General features: G+C 45.9%; 1 protein-coding gene across 1 annotated transcript; it reads right to left on the bottom strand.

The window, feature by feature from the left end:
- Nucleotides 1-5,056: 5,056 nt before the first annotated feature.
- On the bottom strand, nucleotides 5,057-6,363 carry LOC147224522 (succinate receptor 1-like). The gene has a single exon (XM_086164279.1). It carries the CDS (start codon nucleotides 6,361-6,363, stop codon nucleotides 5,287-5,289), a length of 1,077 nt encoding a protein of 358 aa, XP_086020405.1. The 3' UTR covers nucleotides 5,057-5,286.
- Between the last annotated feature and the right edge of the window lie 9,767 nt (nucleotides 6,364-16,130).

A 16,130-nucleotide genomic window follows, 5' to 3' on the forward strand; every position in this document is an offset into this window, starting at 1 on the left:
CAATTTATTAGAATATTATGAAAAAGTATCTTTTGTTTTTTTAATCGCATCACAGAAAAATTCTAATTTTCTGAGACAGTCCAACTGAAATATTGCAAGCCTTTTATTATTTTAATATTGCTGATTATGTCCTACATCTTAAGAAAACTCAAAAAACCTATCACAAAATATGAGAATATTATGAAAAAGTATCTTTTGTTTTTTTAATCGCATCCACAGAAAAATTTTAATTTCCTGAGGCAGTCCTGTAAGAAGCCGACACCCATTGTTTACTCGCTCAGTATTTATTTTTCTTTTAGCGGTTGCCGTTTGTCGCCATTTCGTCTTTTGTTTGCGGTCATTTTACACATTTCCGATCACAAACCGATCACATTTCACTGTCAAATGGACAAATTCCTGTTTTTTTTCGGTTGCCTCCAGGGTTTCGGTCGTCGTAGCTTACAAATACATTTATTTATCAAGTAAACAGCCCTAAACTTAAGACTCCGCAGAAATTCAACCGCTTCTTTCGCCACCAATCCGGAGAACGTGTAAAGGGACGGTGCATGACCGGACAAACAGTTTCGTACAAGTGCGTGTCGTCTATTAAACAAATATATTAAACAAAGCGCTCCACACCCAAGGTTTGATTGTGCGCGAAAAAAAAACAAAAAAAAAAAACAACTAATGTCTTCATTCATCCTGACTTTGCAGGTGCCTTTGCATGCTCTGCACGTGCACATCCCCCCCTGCGGAGATAGAATATAATCCCACCAATGGCTGAAGTGGTGGGAAATTCTTCGGGTACTGTGGAGGGTTTATAACAGCAACGTGAAATGGATTGAGGCAAACTTTTTTTTTCTTCCTGGAAACCGTTTGCGACGAATGTACAGTGTTTTTACATGGATTATACTTAACACACAGCATGGAATGTGCAAAAACTTGTCTTTGTTCACGGAATATGAAATGTGAAGAGGCATGTCCCAGCATGCACGCAGTGGTCATGCAGATATGTGCTTTCTGTAAATACATTTATCTTGGAAGTTTGGTGAGACGACACAAATAAACACAGTTAATTCCACATGATAATACTTCAACATTTGAACCCAGAACCGATGCTGGTAAAATAATCTCCCCGGGCTTTGAGTTATCGCTCGACCGCGGACCGCTCGTTCCATTATTTACACGTGACTACATGCATGCATTAATAAAGTGTTTATATATTTATTCAAGGATGCAGGAGAGAAGCAGTAAATACCAAATCCTGGATCTAGCGGAGTGCGGCTGGTTATGCTTGAAAGAAACAACCCGAATCTGTATGTAGCTCAAATGCACCGAGAAGCCGAGCACGGTCAATATTTAAGCACCTTGACAACATTTGCCCCTGACAAGAAAGTCCAATAAGACTTGAGGTGGGTGATTATAAGCTTTGAAATATATACAACCAAATGTGTCAATAAACCAGAAGAGCGTACACCAAATGGCAGCTTTGTAGACGAGAATATTATTTGTTTTCCACACAACTGTTGTCCTTGCAGATGACGGCCTTGACGGGATTTGGACCGGATGAAATTCAAAATTGGTAATTATCATGAGAGCGGAAAGATTGTGTTTTTATGGCTGGAAATGAGAACGACAAAAAGAAATGAAGGAAATGACTTGTCGCTATAATTTTCTTCCCCGAGTGTTTTTTTTTTTTATAACATGACGCTCTCTTGGCGTTTAATCAAAAGGCTCGGTTTATGCTAAACATTAAGTCCTGGTATGGACGCGGCCTTCTGTTCATCCCGTGCGTTCATTTCCAGCGTGATTCCCTCCGGACGAAACCGCAGGAGTGGCGCAGTTTGATCAGATGCGACCGGCGAAAGCAACGGACACAAGAATGGAACGCAGAAATCGAAAACTTGGAAGTGATCAGTGAGCTGTGAACCGCCCTCAAGCCGATGCATCGCTTAAAAATCACGTAAAACGTACATGGGAAGCGCGCTGTGGGTGACGCCCGACACCGTTTGAAACGAACCGATCTTTAGGAGCGTAAACAAGCATGACGTGTGTCACTAATTTAACCTTGTTGATTTCGTTAGCATGGTGACTATCTTGACCCTTCCTCCATCAAGGTTGCGACCGTGAGGGAGTCATCGGTCAATCGTCTTTTCAGCTGTAGCAGTTGGGTCGTGATCGTGTTCTGGATCAGGGGTTCCCCAAAACCCCGATCCGCGAAGAAAGTCTTTCTTGGTACAAATGATTTCGACAAACAACTGTTTCCGCCTTCGTCTTACTGCCGCTTCACACGTCAGCTACCGCAAGCTAGCCCTTGAAAAAGATGAGCCAGAAACAAAAGTCACGGGAGAGCTTGTTTTTTCGTGAGGAAACGAGCAAACGATGAGGTCGCGGAAACGCAGCGGACTGGATTTACGTCTCACAATTTCGACTGTCACGGTCTGGCATCCCCCCCAGACGGGAGCGTCTAGTAGCGAGGAAACAAGCCAAGGCCTCCCACTGACTCTACATCAGGGTGAATTTATATTACAAACCGATTATGATTGCCTAATAAAAAGTGTAATTGTTTTTATTACTTGAACCCTGCGCTTGAACTGCGGAAACATTTTCATACATAAAACCGGTCCCTGGTCCAAAAACAAATGTTTGGTGACCGCTAGATGATCAAGCCTTCCCTTTCTACCTTCGCTTCATCAAGAACGTCTCCATCTTGATGTGGTCGTGGAGTGTCAGCTTTTAAGCTCCGGGTACCAAAATACTCCAAATTCAATCCCAATGTTGGTCACACTTGGAGATTAAAACCAGCCATGCTGGCTCTGCCATCGGCGTGCACGTGAGAAAAATCCTCGCAGCATAGCATACCTTCAGCTTCACCTCTTAAACGCTCCTTTACCCTCGCCTGCCCAACACTAATTCTGCAATCCGGTGTCGCCGGTTTCTTGAAAATGGAAACCACCGGCGACGGTGCGGGGCTGCCACTGGCGGTGAAGGATAATTTTACGTTCCCTCAAAAGGATGTCCCTCCCGTAGCCCTCCTGGAGCACCTTTCGATACATCCGTCGCCTTCATTTCCCCGTTCTAACCCGCAACTGGACGTCTCGTCTTGGTTTTGCCGTTTGGTGGATTTGCAGCTTCTCCCCCATCTGCCGGTAGCCCGTGGCCCGCAGGGCCTTCTCGCAGGCTTCTCGCAGAGCGGAAGTTGCGAGGGTAAGTGACGCCGCCGGGCTCAACTGACCCTGACCGTCCCTTGACCTCCCACTCGCTTCTCAAGTTGTTATTCTGACGTTGTTCTTTTCCCCGTGTCCTTATTCTGTCAGCGGAGAAGCACCTCCACACTACCTCTTTGTGTGTTTACAGCGCCGTGCAGATAGCAACGGCAGGAGGTGCACGTACGGCTACGTCAGCGTGGTCGGACACAGTCGGCTCCACTGTTTGCACATAACCCGCACGGATCACATGATGTCATCCGCTGTGCCGCTTCCACGCCGGGGTTTTCAAGACGAATGCGAAAGCGCGCTGGGTTTGCTGTCGGAAAAAAAGGTGGCAGAATCCGGAAACGTCCTCCGTAATGGTTTCTGGAACCGCTGCTTTCTCCGTTGTTCTCTTTCTCTAGGTTTGTTTTCTGTTTTCCATCTTGCCTTGTGTATTTTGCCGTCCGCCTCCTTAAGTAGCTCTGCCCTTCTGGCTTTTATCGCCACATCTGCCCCGCATTATTCTCTGTCAGCCCTGCCCTCTGTCGTGTCTTAACACCTGATTCTTTGTTATGTCAATGGCAACGCTTTTATTTCAGCTCCGCGCCCAAAATTGGAAAAAAAAAAAAAAACGCACTCTGGTTTCTGACTAATTCCTTTCTTGTTTCTGAACACCACGCAGACCGTATCTTCTAAATGCACCGGTTCGTATTCCTAAATGATGAAAAAAGAAGAATTACGTGTCTTCTGATTTGAAGTCAGGCCTTGTAATGGACGTTCACGTTTTCATCGCTATCGGATCGGCCGCGGGCACCGACCCGCAGACTCTGAGCGGCTCCCTGCGGCTTTTGAAAATAATCAACGAGTATTTAATTAAAATGTATTTTATTTTAGTTTGTTCATTTTTAAAAATAGAATTTTAAATTTGAAGATTATGGCAATCTCTAAATAAGACGTGCTCAGATATTTTTGTCGCTCTTAATAAGCGAGATAAAGCAGATAAAGCGTGGCAGTTTTGGAGAATTTAAGTTTGGCTTTTTTTTTTTCAAAAATAAACGTATTTTTCTCAAAAGTAACCTTCAATCCAACTTATGTTTTTCACAGTTGGAATTGTTTTGTTGCATGCAGCAATGTCATTTCATTTTCTCTCCAGTTGTTAATCGATTTAAAAAAAAAAATGCAACACATATTTTGTTCATACATAGGATAAAAGTAAAAAAAAAAAAAAAAAAAAGCTGTGTTAATTCATTTAAATTTCCAAAGGGCTCCTGGTGTTTTCTTTATTTTGGGGAAACGGCTCTTTAAGTGGGAAAGGTTCCCAAACCCTTTGCAAATCTATGATTCATATAACAGTGTTTATTCTCTTTCTTTTTAGTTGATGTGCTTTTTCAGCTTTTTATACATTTATAAGTCTCACATGTGAAACAGGAAGAATCGTGCTTGAGCAATCACCTGTGCTAACCTGCATCTGGTTATCTCTCTGTGCCGTCACCTCCTAAACACTCCTACCACGGAGGTCTGGATGCGGACCAACCGTACCTCTGAGTAAGCGCTGGTGTGCATATTTGTCAGGTGAGATCTTCCAAACAAATCCTGGATCTAATGAACTTGCATCCAAACCCCCGGCCCTGACGTGTTTTCCCCGGTGTCTTCATAGTTGGTGGGTTTTGCAGATGTGCAGTGTTCGCCGGCGTTCTCTTGCCTGCTTCTCCTCCCTCACTCGGACTGGCGTGACTGGAGCCGAAGGGTATTTACGTTCAGATGTCCATTTATTTATTTTTTTCGTCAGATATCCTGTTAAGTGGCGGATTGTCGTTATCGTCGTTTCTAACCGAAATACCGACATAACCTCTTAATAATTCAACTGACAAAATGCTCTGCCCAGTTTAATTTGAATTGTTTTGTGAACAAACACCGATACAAAAAGCCTATTTTTTTTTTTTACATATCGCCCAGGCAAAGACCATCATGGCCGCGCTTCCCTCAACGGTATGTTACATAATCATAAAAACATTTCACAGTTGAAAAGAAATTGAGAAAAATGTCACTTTAATGTAATAGATAGATAGATAGAAGTGCTCTCCGTTTGTAGGTTTTAACCTCTCCGCGTGTTTCCTCAGCCTGTATCCGTGAGACGCTCCGTCTTCCGGGCCAGTTTTCTGAGTTTGGCACAAAGCAGCTCTCTGAACTTGTCCCCCATGAGGAGGTAGAAAACAGGATTGATGACGCTGTGCAAGAAGGCGAACGGCCGGGTGAAGATGTACGCGCCCTCGATGTACATCCTGGTGCACAGCTGGAGGCCGGCCCAGGCCTGCCGCGACGCTATCCTGACGTTCCTCATCACGTGGTACGGCGTGTAGAGGATGAAAAACATGACCGCCGCCGCCGTGGCGACCCTGAGAGGCCGCTTGAAAGATGTCATCCTGCGCTTCACAACCTTTTCCTGGGCCCGGAGAAGCCGCGCGATTTGAAGGGAAAAGGCGCAAAGTCCGAGCAGAGGGAGCAGGTAACCCGTCAGGGTCAGTCCCAGGCTGTAGCCCAGAGCGTGGACGTCTCCCGTCAGGCTGGCGAAATCGTTGCATCGGCTCCAGTTTCCCCCCCGCAGGTCCTGGATCATCAGTATTATCATCGGAGTCACTTGCACGTTGACCGCCAGCCAGCTCAGCGCCGTGACGATACACGCCGCCCGCGGCCGCAGCAGAAAGTGGCTCCGCGACGGATGTCGTATAAGCAGAAAGCGGTCCATGCTGACCCACATCATGAACAGGATGGAGGAGTAAAGATTGACGTGCAGGATGTAGCGGTTGATAATGCAGGAATAGGAGCGTTTTTTAAACTGGTTATTCGCATAGATGTAGCTCAGGCTCGGCAGCGTGCAGAGAAAGATAAGGTCAGAAACGGCCAGGTTAAAGAGGTAAATGTTGCAGCTTTGCCACTCGGACAGGCAGAACAGGTAACCGAGGACGACCACGAGGTTACCGGAGAAACCGACGCAGAACTCCACGCCATAAAACGCCGCGAGGTAGTATCTCTCCAGGAGGTCGTCGATTTCCGTGCAATTGGACTCCTGAGAGATAGAGAGGAGAGGGAGGTTAAAAAAAAAACAAAAAAAAAAAAAAAACGCGAAAACCCGATAACCGAGTGAAAATAACGTAAGTCGGGAAGCGAACGCCGCCCGGATGAGACTCACCATGCTGCAGGCGGAGCGACTGGTCGTGGCGGTTGTGGTGCACGACAGGTGCAGCCTGGATCTGCTCACTGGAAACAGTAAACACGGACGCTGCAGGTAGGGGCCGGACGTTCCACGTAAAACAGCGAGATGTTCCCTTTTTTTTTTTTTCTTCAATCCCATTCTTTGTCACCGATGATCGGAAGACCAACGCGTTGATTTGTTTTATTTAAACAGAAAACAAATAATTGATAAATATGGAAATCGGTTAATATCCCCCGACGTTGCTATCGGATACGCCCGCCTCCTTTGTTTTTGAACGCTTCCGATGAGCGGGACGGGCCTTTCCGAGAAAGCGCCGTCGTTAGTCGTGACAGGAAGTCGCAGTTTAATTCTCACGGTTCGACGCCGTTCCTGCCTCGCATGGTGAAAATAACGAATGTCTGAATTTGACTGCATTTGATGCTACAGATTGGAACCTGAATAATAACCAGATTTATGAATATTTCGCTTAGAACGGGACGGGTGTCGGAGCTGTTTTGTCGTGTTTTTTTGAGCTTGAAAAAGGAAAAAATCCGCACACCAAAAGTGCTCCAAAAATAAAGGTAATTAAAATCAAAAAAAAAAAAAAAAAAAAATGACACATATGGTTCGGGTGCAAAAAAACCCAGAAAACGATGGAAAAAAAAATCTACAATTTAAAACAAACTCAAACTCTGAGAGCAGCGAGACGGCATCCGAGGGGGAAACGTTTTCAATTTTCTTACTTGTCATTTTAGCTCACTTTGAAATGTGACGGCGGCGGACACGCAAAACCGAGCAACGGGACGTCCAGAGTTGAACACCTTTCCCGTGATTGCGTAACACACACACACACACACACACACACACACACACATGCTGATCATCCCGCTGATGTCGGTGCTGGTCTGAAGCCTCTCCTGCATATTTTGGCAACAATGCTCACAATGTCGCTCAGCCTTTAGAAAGCACATGATCGACTGCTGACAGACATGTGAGACAAAGTCGAGGAGAAAGTCTTTTATTCTTTAATGTTGCCGGGAAAATAAGCTGGATCTAATAGCCTGTGCGTGTCCTGAGGAGACCTATCCTGGCGATTGACTTTGGTTTGTTTGGTTATATGACTACGGGTTCAAGAGTAATCCCTCAGCATTCCTGCATCAGCGGCGTTGGGATCGGGTCCAATGGGGGCCAGCAGCGGGGCGGTGACACACTTCTGTTTATATAGCGTATATTACAGTACACATCTATTTATACGACTGAAACACGCTCTCCGGGGGGGTTTTCTCAAATCGCCGAATGCCCTTGCTCTAGATAGGAGACCGCTTTTTTTTTTTTTTTTTAATCAAATATGAACTCCTCCGGCCCTGGCGACGCTTATTGGTCAGGCTCTGAAATCCACAGTAGTTCAAGAAAACGCCTGCATTAATATGGTTGTTTGAAATCCTGCGATTTGAGTTGGTGTTTAGTTTATTTTTTGTTTTTGCTTTTTAGGAGGTGATTGCAAAATACGGCCGCTCACGGTCGAACCCCATCATCCATCCCTCTTCTCCACGGCGGCTTCCAGACTTCTACAGCATGAGACTGCGCCCTGGTGGCAGATACCAAACACACACGGAGGTGAAGATGCTGCTGCACGTTTTTTGTTTTCACCGCGCAGTATAAATGTTATTTATCGCTGAAGATCCCCCGGGGCGGCGCGCCCGGCCTCGGCTTCTGACCTTCAACTGATTTTTCCAACGCCGACCGTCAGAATAGCCAACTTTGCCAAGACTCGTGGTTGCTTGCTCTCAGGTGCACACATTTTACACAGATATAACATTGTTTCCCACTAAACTCGGTCAGTGTACGTGTTTTCCGTTCGGTGTTTTGTTCATTTTTGCGCAGCAGTGATCGCCCAGTCAGGTTTAAAATAGACCACTAATATAACAAACTTATTTAAATAAAAGACACAAAGCACTAGGCGAGTGAGTGCTGGAGACAATGTTTCTCCCCCAGCTCTTAAATTGCAGATCCTGGTGTTTTACATACATGTGATGCAAATTCAGCCCAACAGAGCGCAGTGTTGGTCCAAAAAGCTCAAAGTGGCGCAGAAGCGAACGCTCGTCCAGCTTCGTTTGTGTTTTATTATGAAATAAATCCGGCGAGAGGGGGTATCAAGCTGCAAATAAAGGTCCGTTGTTTAGATCATCACACCGGGAGATTAGCGAGGCATGTTGCCGTGACGATGGTCATCACAATATAGAAATCCGGGCTAATTGGGTTTTCTAAAAAACTTCAATTCTCAGGTGTGAAAGTAAAATGAGAACGGTCGGCTGGATTGAAGAGTCTCTGAAAACACGATATGGGTGGAAGTCAAACTGCAGAATGGCTGGTTGTTCATTCACAGGCTTTTTTTGGGAGGTTCTGCCCGTTAATGGATTCATGTCTCTACTTTCCAATCATCTGCCTCCATCTGACCCTCTCCTCTCACGTCGTCTAACTTCCCGTCCTCTCCCCCCGTCCATAGATCTCCTCTCCGGTCTTCCTCCAGACGTCCAACCTCAGCGTCCTCCCACCCAGATCTTCACCTTCCCTCCCCTGTCCATCTCCAAAGTGTCTCAGTCTGGCGTTCATCTCCACAACATCTGTGAGTAAACTAACGCGAGAAGTCATGTGATTTAAACACTGCCGGAATCCTTTTCTTGGAAAATATATGGTAATTTCTGGATTATAGAGCGCACCTTTATATAAGCCTCACCCACTCGTTTTTAAAAGAATAGAGAAATTGTACATAAATAAGCTGCGGCGTGGGTGTCCTCGTCGAAACATGAGATATTAACGCAGGAAAGATATTTGGAAAATTTAAATGATGGTAACATCTACAGCTACCGGTATATGACGCAATCCTTTTTTTTTCAGAATTTCGATCGATTTCGACTCGAAAGCTGCATCAAATGCATTTCTGCGCATCTTTTTCACGATGGGGGAAAATCGCAAAACGAGCGATCTGAAGAATTATCATAAAATGCAAGCGGGTTTTCCGAAACGGTTTCATTTGTCGGAGTTGTCCGTGCCGGCGGAGGGAAGCTAAAAAATCCATAAATTAGCTGCATCGCTGTAAAAGCCACTTATTGCATAACTCCTTACTTCTTTGGTTCCAAATCAATGAGGCGACGGTGCGTGCACACACACACACACACACTTTCACTTTCAAAGCGTGGGGCCGTGCAATTGAGTGTGTGTGACAAAGATATTAAACGGTTCCGGGTCGAAAGCGCCACTTTCAGCCGCGCTCATTCCCCGTCGGATGGACACTCTGTCCCGATGCGAGAGTGGAAACAAAAGACGGTAGACACATCGGCGAATGACCTCGAAACACGTTAAAAATCGCATTTCCCGATGAATAACGAAGTCCGCGTGTGTCGCTCAAGGGTGTATTTTGTGTAGATCGCTCCGCGAGTGTGTGTTGCAAGCTGGCCCATTTTCAAACTGGTGCTCGCATCGGCCCCTGTAGCTTTCGCTGTCCCAGTTCGGCAAGGTGACACAGTTAAGGCTCCACATATCGCCACAAACCAGCACCAATTACGTGCACGCTTCTGCGCACGCTTCGCACTCGACAGTGACTTAATCGGCAGGATCCCTGATCGTTTCACCCTGAACCGCATGTAGGACGTCCGGCTGCCGCATATCATGTCGGGCGGTTGTGAAGGCGTGTCTTTTGCGTGACGGTAGGTTTGTTTACATGGAGTCTCCATGTTCCCCCCGTGACGTGAGAGCGGTTGAACATCTCTATATGTCTGCGGAGGTTCTCAGTCATCTTCTTGTCATGGCAACCGGACTTGAATTTCGTTTCACATTTCACATTTTAACCCTCATATTCCAGAGGGTTCTTCAGTTCTAATGACCTATGAGTTTCCAAATAGAGCTGCCATGTAACAAGCTAGTTGTGAGGGGGATCGTTATGCTAACGCATAACATAGCATAGCATAGCATAGCATAACAACCCCTTTACACTTAGCTTCTCCAGATAATAATAATAATAATAATAATACATGGGATTTTTATAGCGCTTTTCATGACACTCAAAGACGCTTCACAAGTAAAAAACAGAAGGAACAGAACATACACAGAATTATTGGGAAGAAGTCCATAATTGCAGAGTGTGGCGATGAGCGCCGGTCCAGGGACAAGCTGGAGGAGCTTCGCCGGTGTGCAGCTGAGTGACGTACTGCTGTGAGGAGGCAAGTGCTGGAGCTGGATGTCGGAGATGGATTTTTGGTGGAGGGAGAGATGGTGGAGCAGGAGGAGCAAGAAGATTTCGGCCGATGGAAATGCCGTCTTGCTAGGCGCTATCGGGATCCGGAGTTCCGAGAGGCTGGCTAGTTAGCCAGCTAGCCAGCCTGCTCAGGTCGCCGTCGGGATCTGGAGTTTTGAGAGGCTAGCGAGCCAGCCAAACTACTCAGGTCGGCAAGCTAGTTTGGTAGCTTGCTGGAGATTGTCCGGGTGAGCCTTTGTCTTTGGTTTGATTGATTAGTTGGAGAGCGGGAAGCGGCAGCCAAACGCGCCAGCGTCCTCCCGCCCGCCATCTTGCCAAAAAAAAAAATCAACTCTTACATTTACACAAGGAGCCACCGTAACCTAGACCCGCCCAGAAACCTGGCAATTATATTCAGAAACTCCCCGCGGAGAACTGAAGAAGCCTCTCGGATGAGGGCCGAAATATCTTCGAGTGAAGAAAGTCAAGTCCAGTTGCAAAGACAAGAAGATTTCGACAACAAACAGAGCATTTTTATGATTTTTGACGAAATTGTCTCGCCGTGGCAGCTGAACATGAAGAAATTCACATCCAGTTGAGAAAATTCACCAATGAATGAATGAATAAATGAATGAGTGCTGCGACACCTTTATCTTTGCTTCTTCTTTCTCGTAACAACCGCCTCCATGGTAACCTCTCGCGGAGCGCCTTGTTATTCATGCAATCCTCAATCCCTTTTTCTTCTTTAATTGCATCTGTTTTCTCAAAAACGCAGAATTTGAACGAGTCAGAATAACCTTAACTCTGATTTTTTCTCATAATTCATCCGTTCATCCATCGTTCCAGTCAAATTCAAGGCCTTCGTCAGAGACTTGGACAGGAGAGGCTGCGCTGAGATCGGATAAATAAAGGACCTGAAAACAGACTTTACAACCACGTGATGTTCTGTAAAGTTACTATAACAACAACCGTCCGCAGATAAATCCTGATTCATTGAATGCAAGCACACAATCGCGTTCCCCGGATCCGCGGCTCCTGGTGCGTTTTGAAGGTTCCCCATGCAAAAATAAATCCAGTCGCTGCCGGCAAGGTGATGAAACCGGGGTCCGAACTCAGGACGTTGGTTTTGGATGCAGGGAATCAATTCACCCTCGAGCTCCACCCGACGACTGGTTTTCAAACGCGCTAAAAAGCCGGTGAAGATGCGGGAGGGCTGAAGGGAGCGGCTCGGGGCGGGTCGGCTCGCCACGTGTTGGTGCGTCGCCGTAAAGAGGCTTCGGTCGCAGCCTCGCGTATTTTTGAATTGAATTGGTTCTCGTTCGGATCCCGGTCATTAATCCACGTTGGCGCTAATCCTCATTAGTCATGACGGCGGGAGCAGGAGTGACGGCGAGCCGAAACGGACGGCGTTCCTCTGAGCTCGACCAGACCGTCCCGACGTCCTCCACCCCGACCGATGATTAATGCCTGACGTAAAGGCCGTATTCAAATTCCGTGATGCCGGCGTTTCATCTTCCTGACAATAACAAAGTCCTGTTTGCGGAAAAAGTCGGCCCGGAAAAAGAAAAATCAACCATGTTTTAATCTTTCGGGGCAGAAAAAAATCACTTTTATGCATTTGAATAAACAATATTAAAATCAAGGTTAATGTGTTTTACCCAAGTAGAAAATTCAACGCATTAATAAGTCAAAAAAAAAAAAAATCTTTTACGCCGCTCTCCCTCTTGAAGTAGACAGCACCCCTCATGTTAAATGATGAAATTAACATTTCCAAGCGCTCCGTGACCCGCCTGCACCTCTAATTTTCACAGTATTCTTTCTCTTTCTCCTCTGTGGATCCATTTCATTCTCGCGGCAGCTTATTTTACAGACTCCGGTTAGCGGACGCTGCGTCAGGATTTTCAGCGTTACTGATATGAGTGCCTCCGCTCTCCGCGGGGACGTATATATTTCAGGCAAGCTAACGCTCTGCTAATCGCTACATATTGAAAACACCGCGCGCCGGACGTCCGAACTTCACCCGACGTGCAAGTTTGTGTGCGACAAAATGGAGGTCACGAACTGCAGAAGAAGAATATCCCGCTGTAAAGCGAGCGATCGGCACCGCAGTCGGAATCCGCACCTGAATTCCTTCGCATTTGAGAGCCGCCTCCGCCGTTATGCAGATTGTGATCAAGCAGCTGTAAATGAAAGCGACGGTTTTGAGCAACGCGTCCTTCGGAGCCGCCGCGATCCCTCGGAAGATGAAGGTCGTGCAGACAGGTTGCATAATCCAGCGCGCCGGGTCGTCATCTCAAAGCGGCGCTTCAAAAGACAGGAAAGGTAAAGGGTGCCGGCCTTTCTTAGAGACGCGTGGAAACGTGTAAAAAAAAACAAAACTGACGTGCGCCACGTCGCCTCAAACGAGGACGTCTTTGAGACGACAAGAGCGTGAAACCCGGAGGAGGCGGGATCAGAGCGAACGGCGGGCCGACGGGGCGCGTTCTACCCGCGACACTTCCTCAAGACGCAAAGTCAAAGAAAAACGCCGTTATTGTTGAAACATGTGTTTGTGGCTCCCGGTGGGGAAGCAGCTGCACTTTACGCCACAGAGCAGAGCTTGTGTAAACCTAAAAGTCTGAGAGGTGTTCATTGGACCTGAGAAAAATAACTCCATTAATCTGTTATAAGTTGCATCCCGGTGGAAAATATTCCGCTGCGGAAAGAAGCTAGAAAAAAGAAAAAAGCGGTGACATCATGGAAAACGTCACTGCTGTAAATCAATGCCAACATTATGTCTCCCATTTGGTAATAATGCATTTATCCACGGAAAATCATCCGAGGTTGAAAAACGCTGTTATGTCAATCCTCGGACCGTGAACGGCCCATTGGGAGAAACGTCTGTCGCCGGAGCTGATGACGGTTAACACGACTGAATCACTGTCGTCTGACAATAGCTGTTAACATAGAAGAAACGCTTACGCGGCTTTGCGGCGTCTGTTTTTTCTTTGTGTCTTTGTGTCAAATACCGCCGGTCCGGTCGGTGCATCGCGCGTCGTAGATCCTACCCGATTCAGAAACCGACCCCGGCTAGCGCTGGGCTTCCGGGGCGGCCTCAGGGTCCACCAACACCGGCGTATTGACCCGGTTCCAACAAGAAAACCGAACATTTCCGGTGGATTTGGACGCGCTTACATGCAGTACCCGTGTTCTCCAGTAGGCGGCTCGATGGAAACGGTTGACGCTCTGGACAGAATCACTCGAAGGGTTTTTCCATCCAGGGTTTCATGAGCTTCGCTTTTGGTTTCTGGATGCAAGGGCTCTTGGAGCGCCCCTTCTCCCCCCGTCACTTTCCCTTTACCTTTGCATGTCCAGCTAGATTTCTATGTTTCTATCCACTAATATTCAACGCTCCCCAAAGTACTGCACGGTATTAACTGTCTGGTTCTGTTATTAGGCCTGCGCTTGGTTTTAATCCAGACGGTCCACGGCGGTCGCTGAATGGATCCAGACAAAATGATTTAAATCACAGGGTGTGATTTCATTATCGCCTAAGCTTGTGGAGAGCCGCGCCGCTCTTTGATAAAATTGCTGTTGACTGAAGTGCGTAAATCACTTATCGTCCGTTATCATCGTTCCAATGGAAACCAGGCACTCTGTGGCCGAGGCTGGGACCGATTTTTAACCTTTTTTCGTTTTCGCTGAAACCTCAGAGGGTTTTATCTTATTTTATAGAATGCACCGAAAAATGAAAATAAAATATTACGATAACCAGATTTATATATGATTATGATAACTATATAAATGGTAATGATAGTGTAATGAAACACAATAAAAGCAAATAAAATAACAATTATCATAATAATAATAATGATGATAATTATAATTTAGCATCTCGATGATAGAGATTATAATATGTAAATTATGATTAGTATTACTCTTTTATTGTACTTATTTTTATTTATTTGATTTGATTGTCATTGCTATCAGCAATGTTAACAATATTCCTAATAACAATAACATCAATAAATATATATAATTATTATTATTAATCAAATTATTATAATTATCGTTTTTTTTATAATCGTTGTTATTATTCTACATTCATAATTATAATTTTATCGTAATTATTATAAGTTAAGAAGGCATAGAGCGATTGCATTTTCCTTTTTTCTCTTCAGCCAAGCAGTTGTGAAACAAAAAAAGCGGCAGCTCATGAGAATATAGGGATACATCCACAGGCAATGAATTTATTATTTTCCAGATATGTCCTGGGTTCGGTGACACGTTAGTACACTTTAAATCAACAACGTCTGCCTGTAATTTGCCTGTTTGCATCCTTGTCATACGGGAAATTGCCATCATTCATTCTGCCAGGCGGCAGTCGCAGGGTTTTGCTTAACATGAGTTGTTTTCCATGAATATCCGCAGAGAGAGGGAGGGAAAGCGGCTCAACAGATATGAACGTTACCACGCTGGACAGGGAATAATGGCCCTCCTGTTCATTCTCCTGACTGGGTGACATCATCCCGCCGGCCGTGGGGGGACGTGGGAGCTGTTAAAACGGGCACGGCGTGTGAAAACGCACCTTGTTCTAAACGCCAAAGGAGACAGTGTCTTTTATTCGACTTATTTATTTTATTTTTTATTTTTTTATTTTTTTGAAGACATTCATCACGAATCAGCTTCCCTGTCACTTTCTCTCACTCCGGTCCTGCCGGCCGCCAGCAGAGAGTGGGCTGACGACAGAACATTTCCCTCTGCAACACTGACATCAGCCAATCCCGACTGCATTTCAGCTTCATATTAGCTGCGGCGCCGGGGTTCGTACTCTTCCCCTTTTTTTCACCACTGGAGTGAATCCGTTCATTTATTTTTCAGCATAACAACCAACCTTCCTCTTTTTTATTGTCTAACTCCAGAGCGAGTGTTGTCTTAGTTTACCTTCGCCGCGGCTCATGCATACATCCGATCATGAATGGATGATTTGAAAAGCTTCATGCACGGATGGGACTCGTCTCCTGACGCCAGAACGGTGCAGGAACTGCACTCATCAACTCAGCGGATAGTCTTGATGGTGTATTTGGTGCAGTGGCTGGCACTTCCTGCTTAGAGCAATTGGTTCCATTCCCACCGGAGGTCTTCCAGTGTGGATTCTCCGTGTTCTCCCCAGGTCTGGGTGGGTTTTAATCTGGAAAAATGGACCTCTGACAGTCGTGTGAACATGCAGGAGGTTTATCGGAGACCCTAAATTGTCCAGATGTGTGAATGATTGCACGTCTCTGTATCATGAGTGAACGCCAAAGTGACTGGTTGTATGTCACCGTATGACGGATGAACCAGTGAGTAAATGGCGAGGCACTGGTGAGGCACTGACTTTATCACATGTATATTTACAAACATATGAACCCTGCAGAGTAGCTTATACACCAAATAAGCTGATGAGTCGTAAAAAGAATCCCTGGAATCACCAGCGCCCCCTAACATGAGGCAGGAGAACTGCGTGCCTCACTTAGAGGCTCTTTGCAGATTTTATAATCGCTCAGACATTAGT

This window comes from Fistularia commersonii, chromosome 18 (assembly GCF_037954325.1).
Source record: "Fistularia commersonii isolate RoL2024-O1a breed Wild chromosome 18, RoL_Fcom_v1.0, whole genome shotgun sequence".
In the NCBI taxonomy this organism is placed as follows: Eukaryota; Metazoa; Chordata; class Actinopteri; order Syngnathiformes; family Fistulariidae; genus Fistularia; species Fistularia commersonii.

What these genes read in the sequence shown, in the direction of transcription:
- LOC147224522 (XM_086164279.1), bottom strand. Translation starts at nt 6,363, where the DNA reads ATGGTGAGTCTCATCCGGGCGGCGTTCGCTTCCCGACTTACGTTATTT.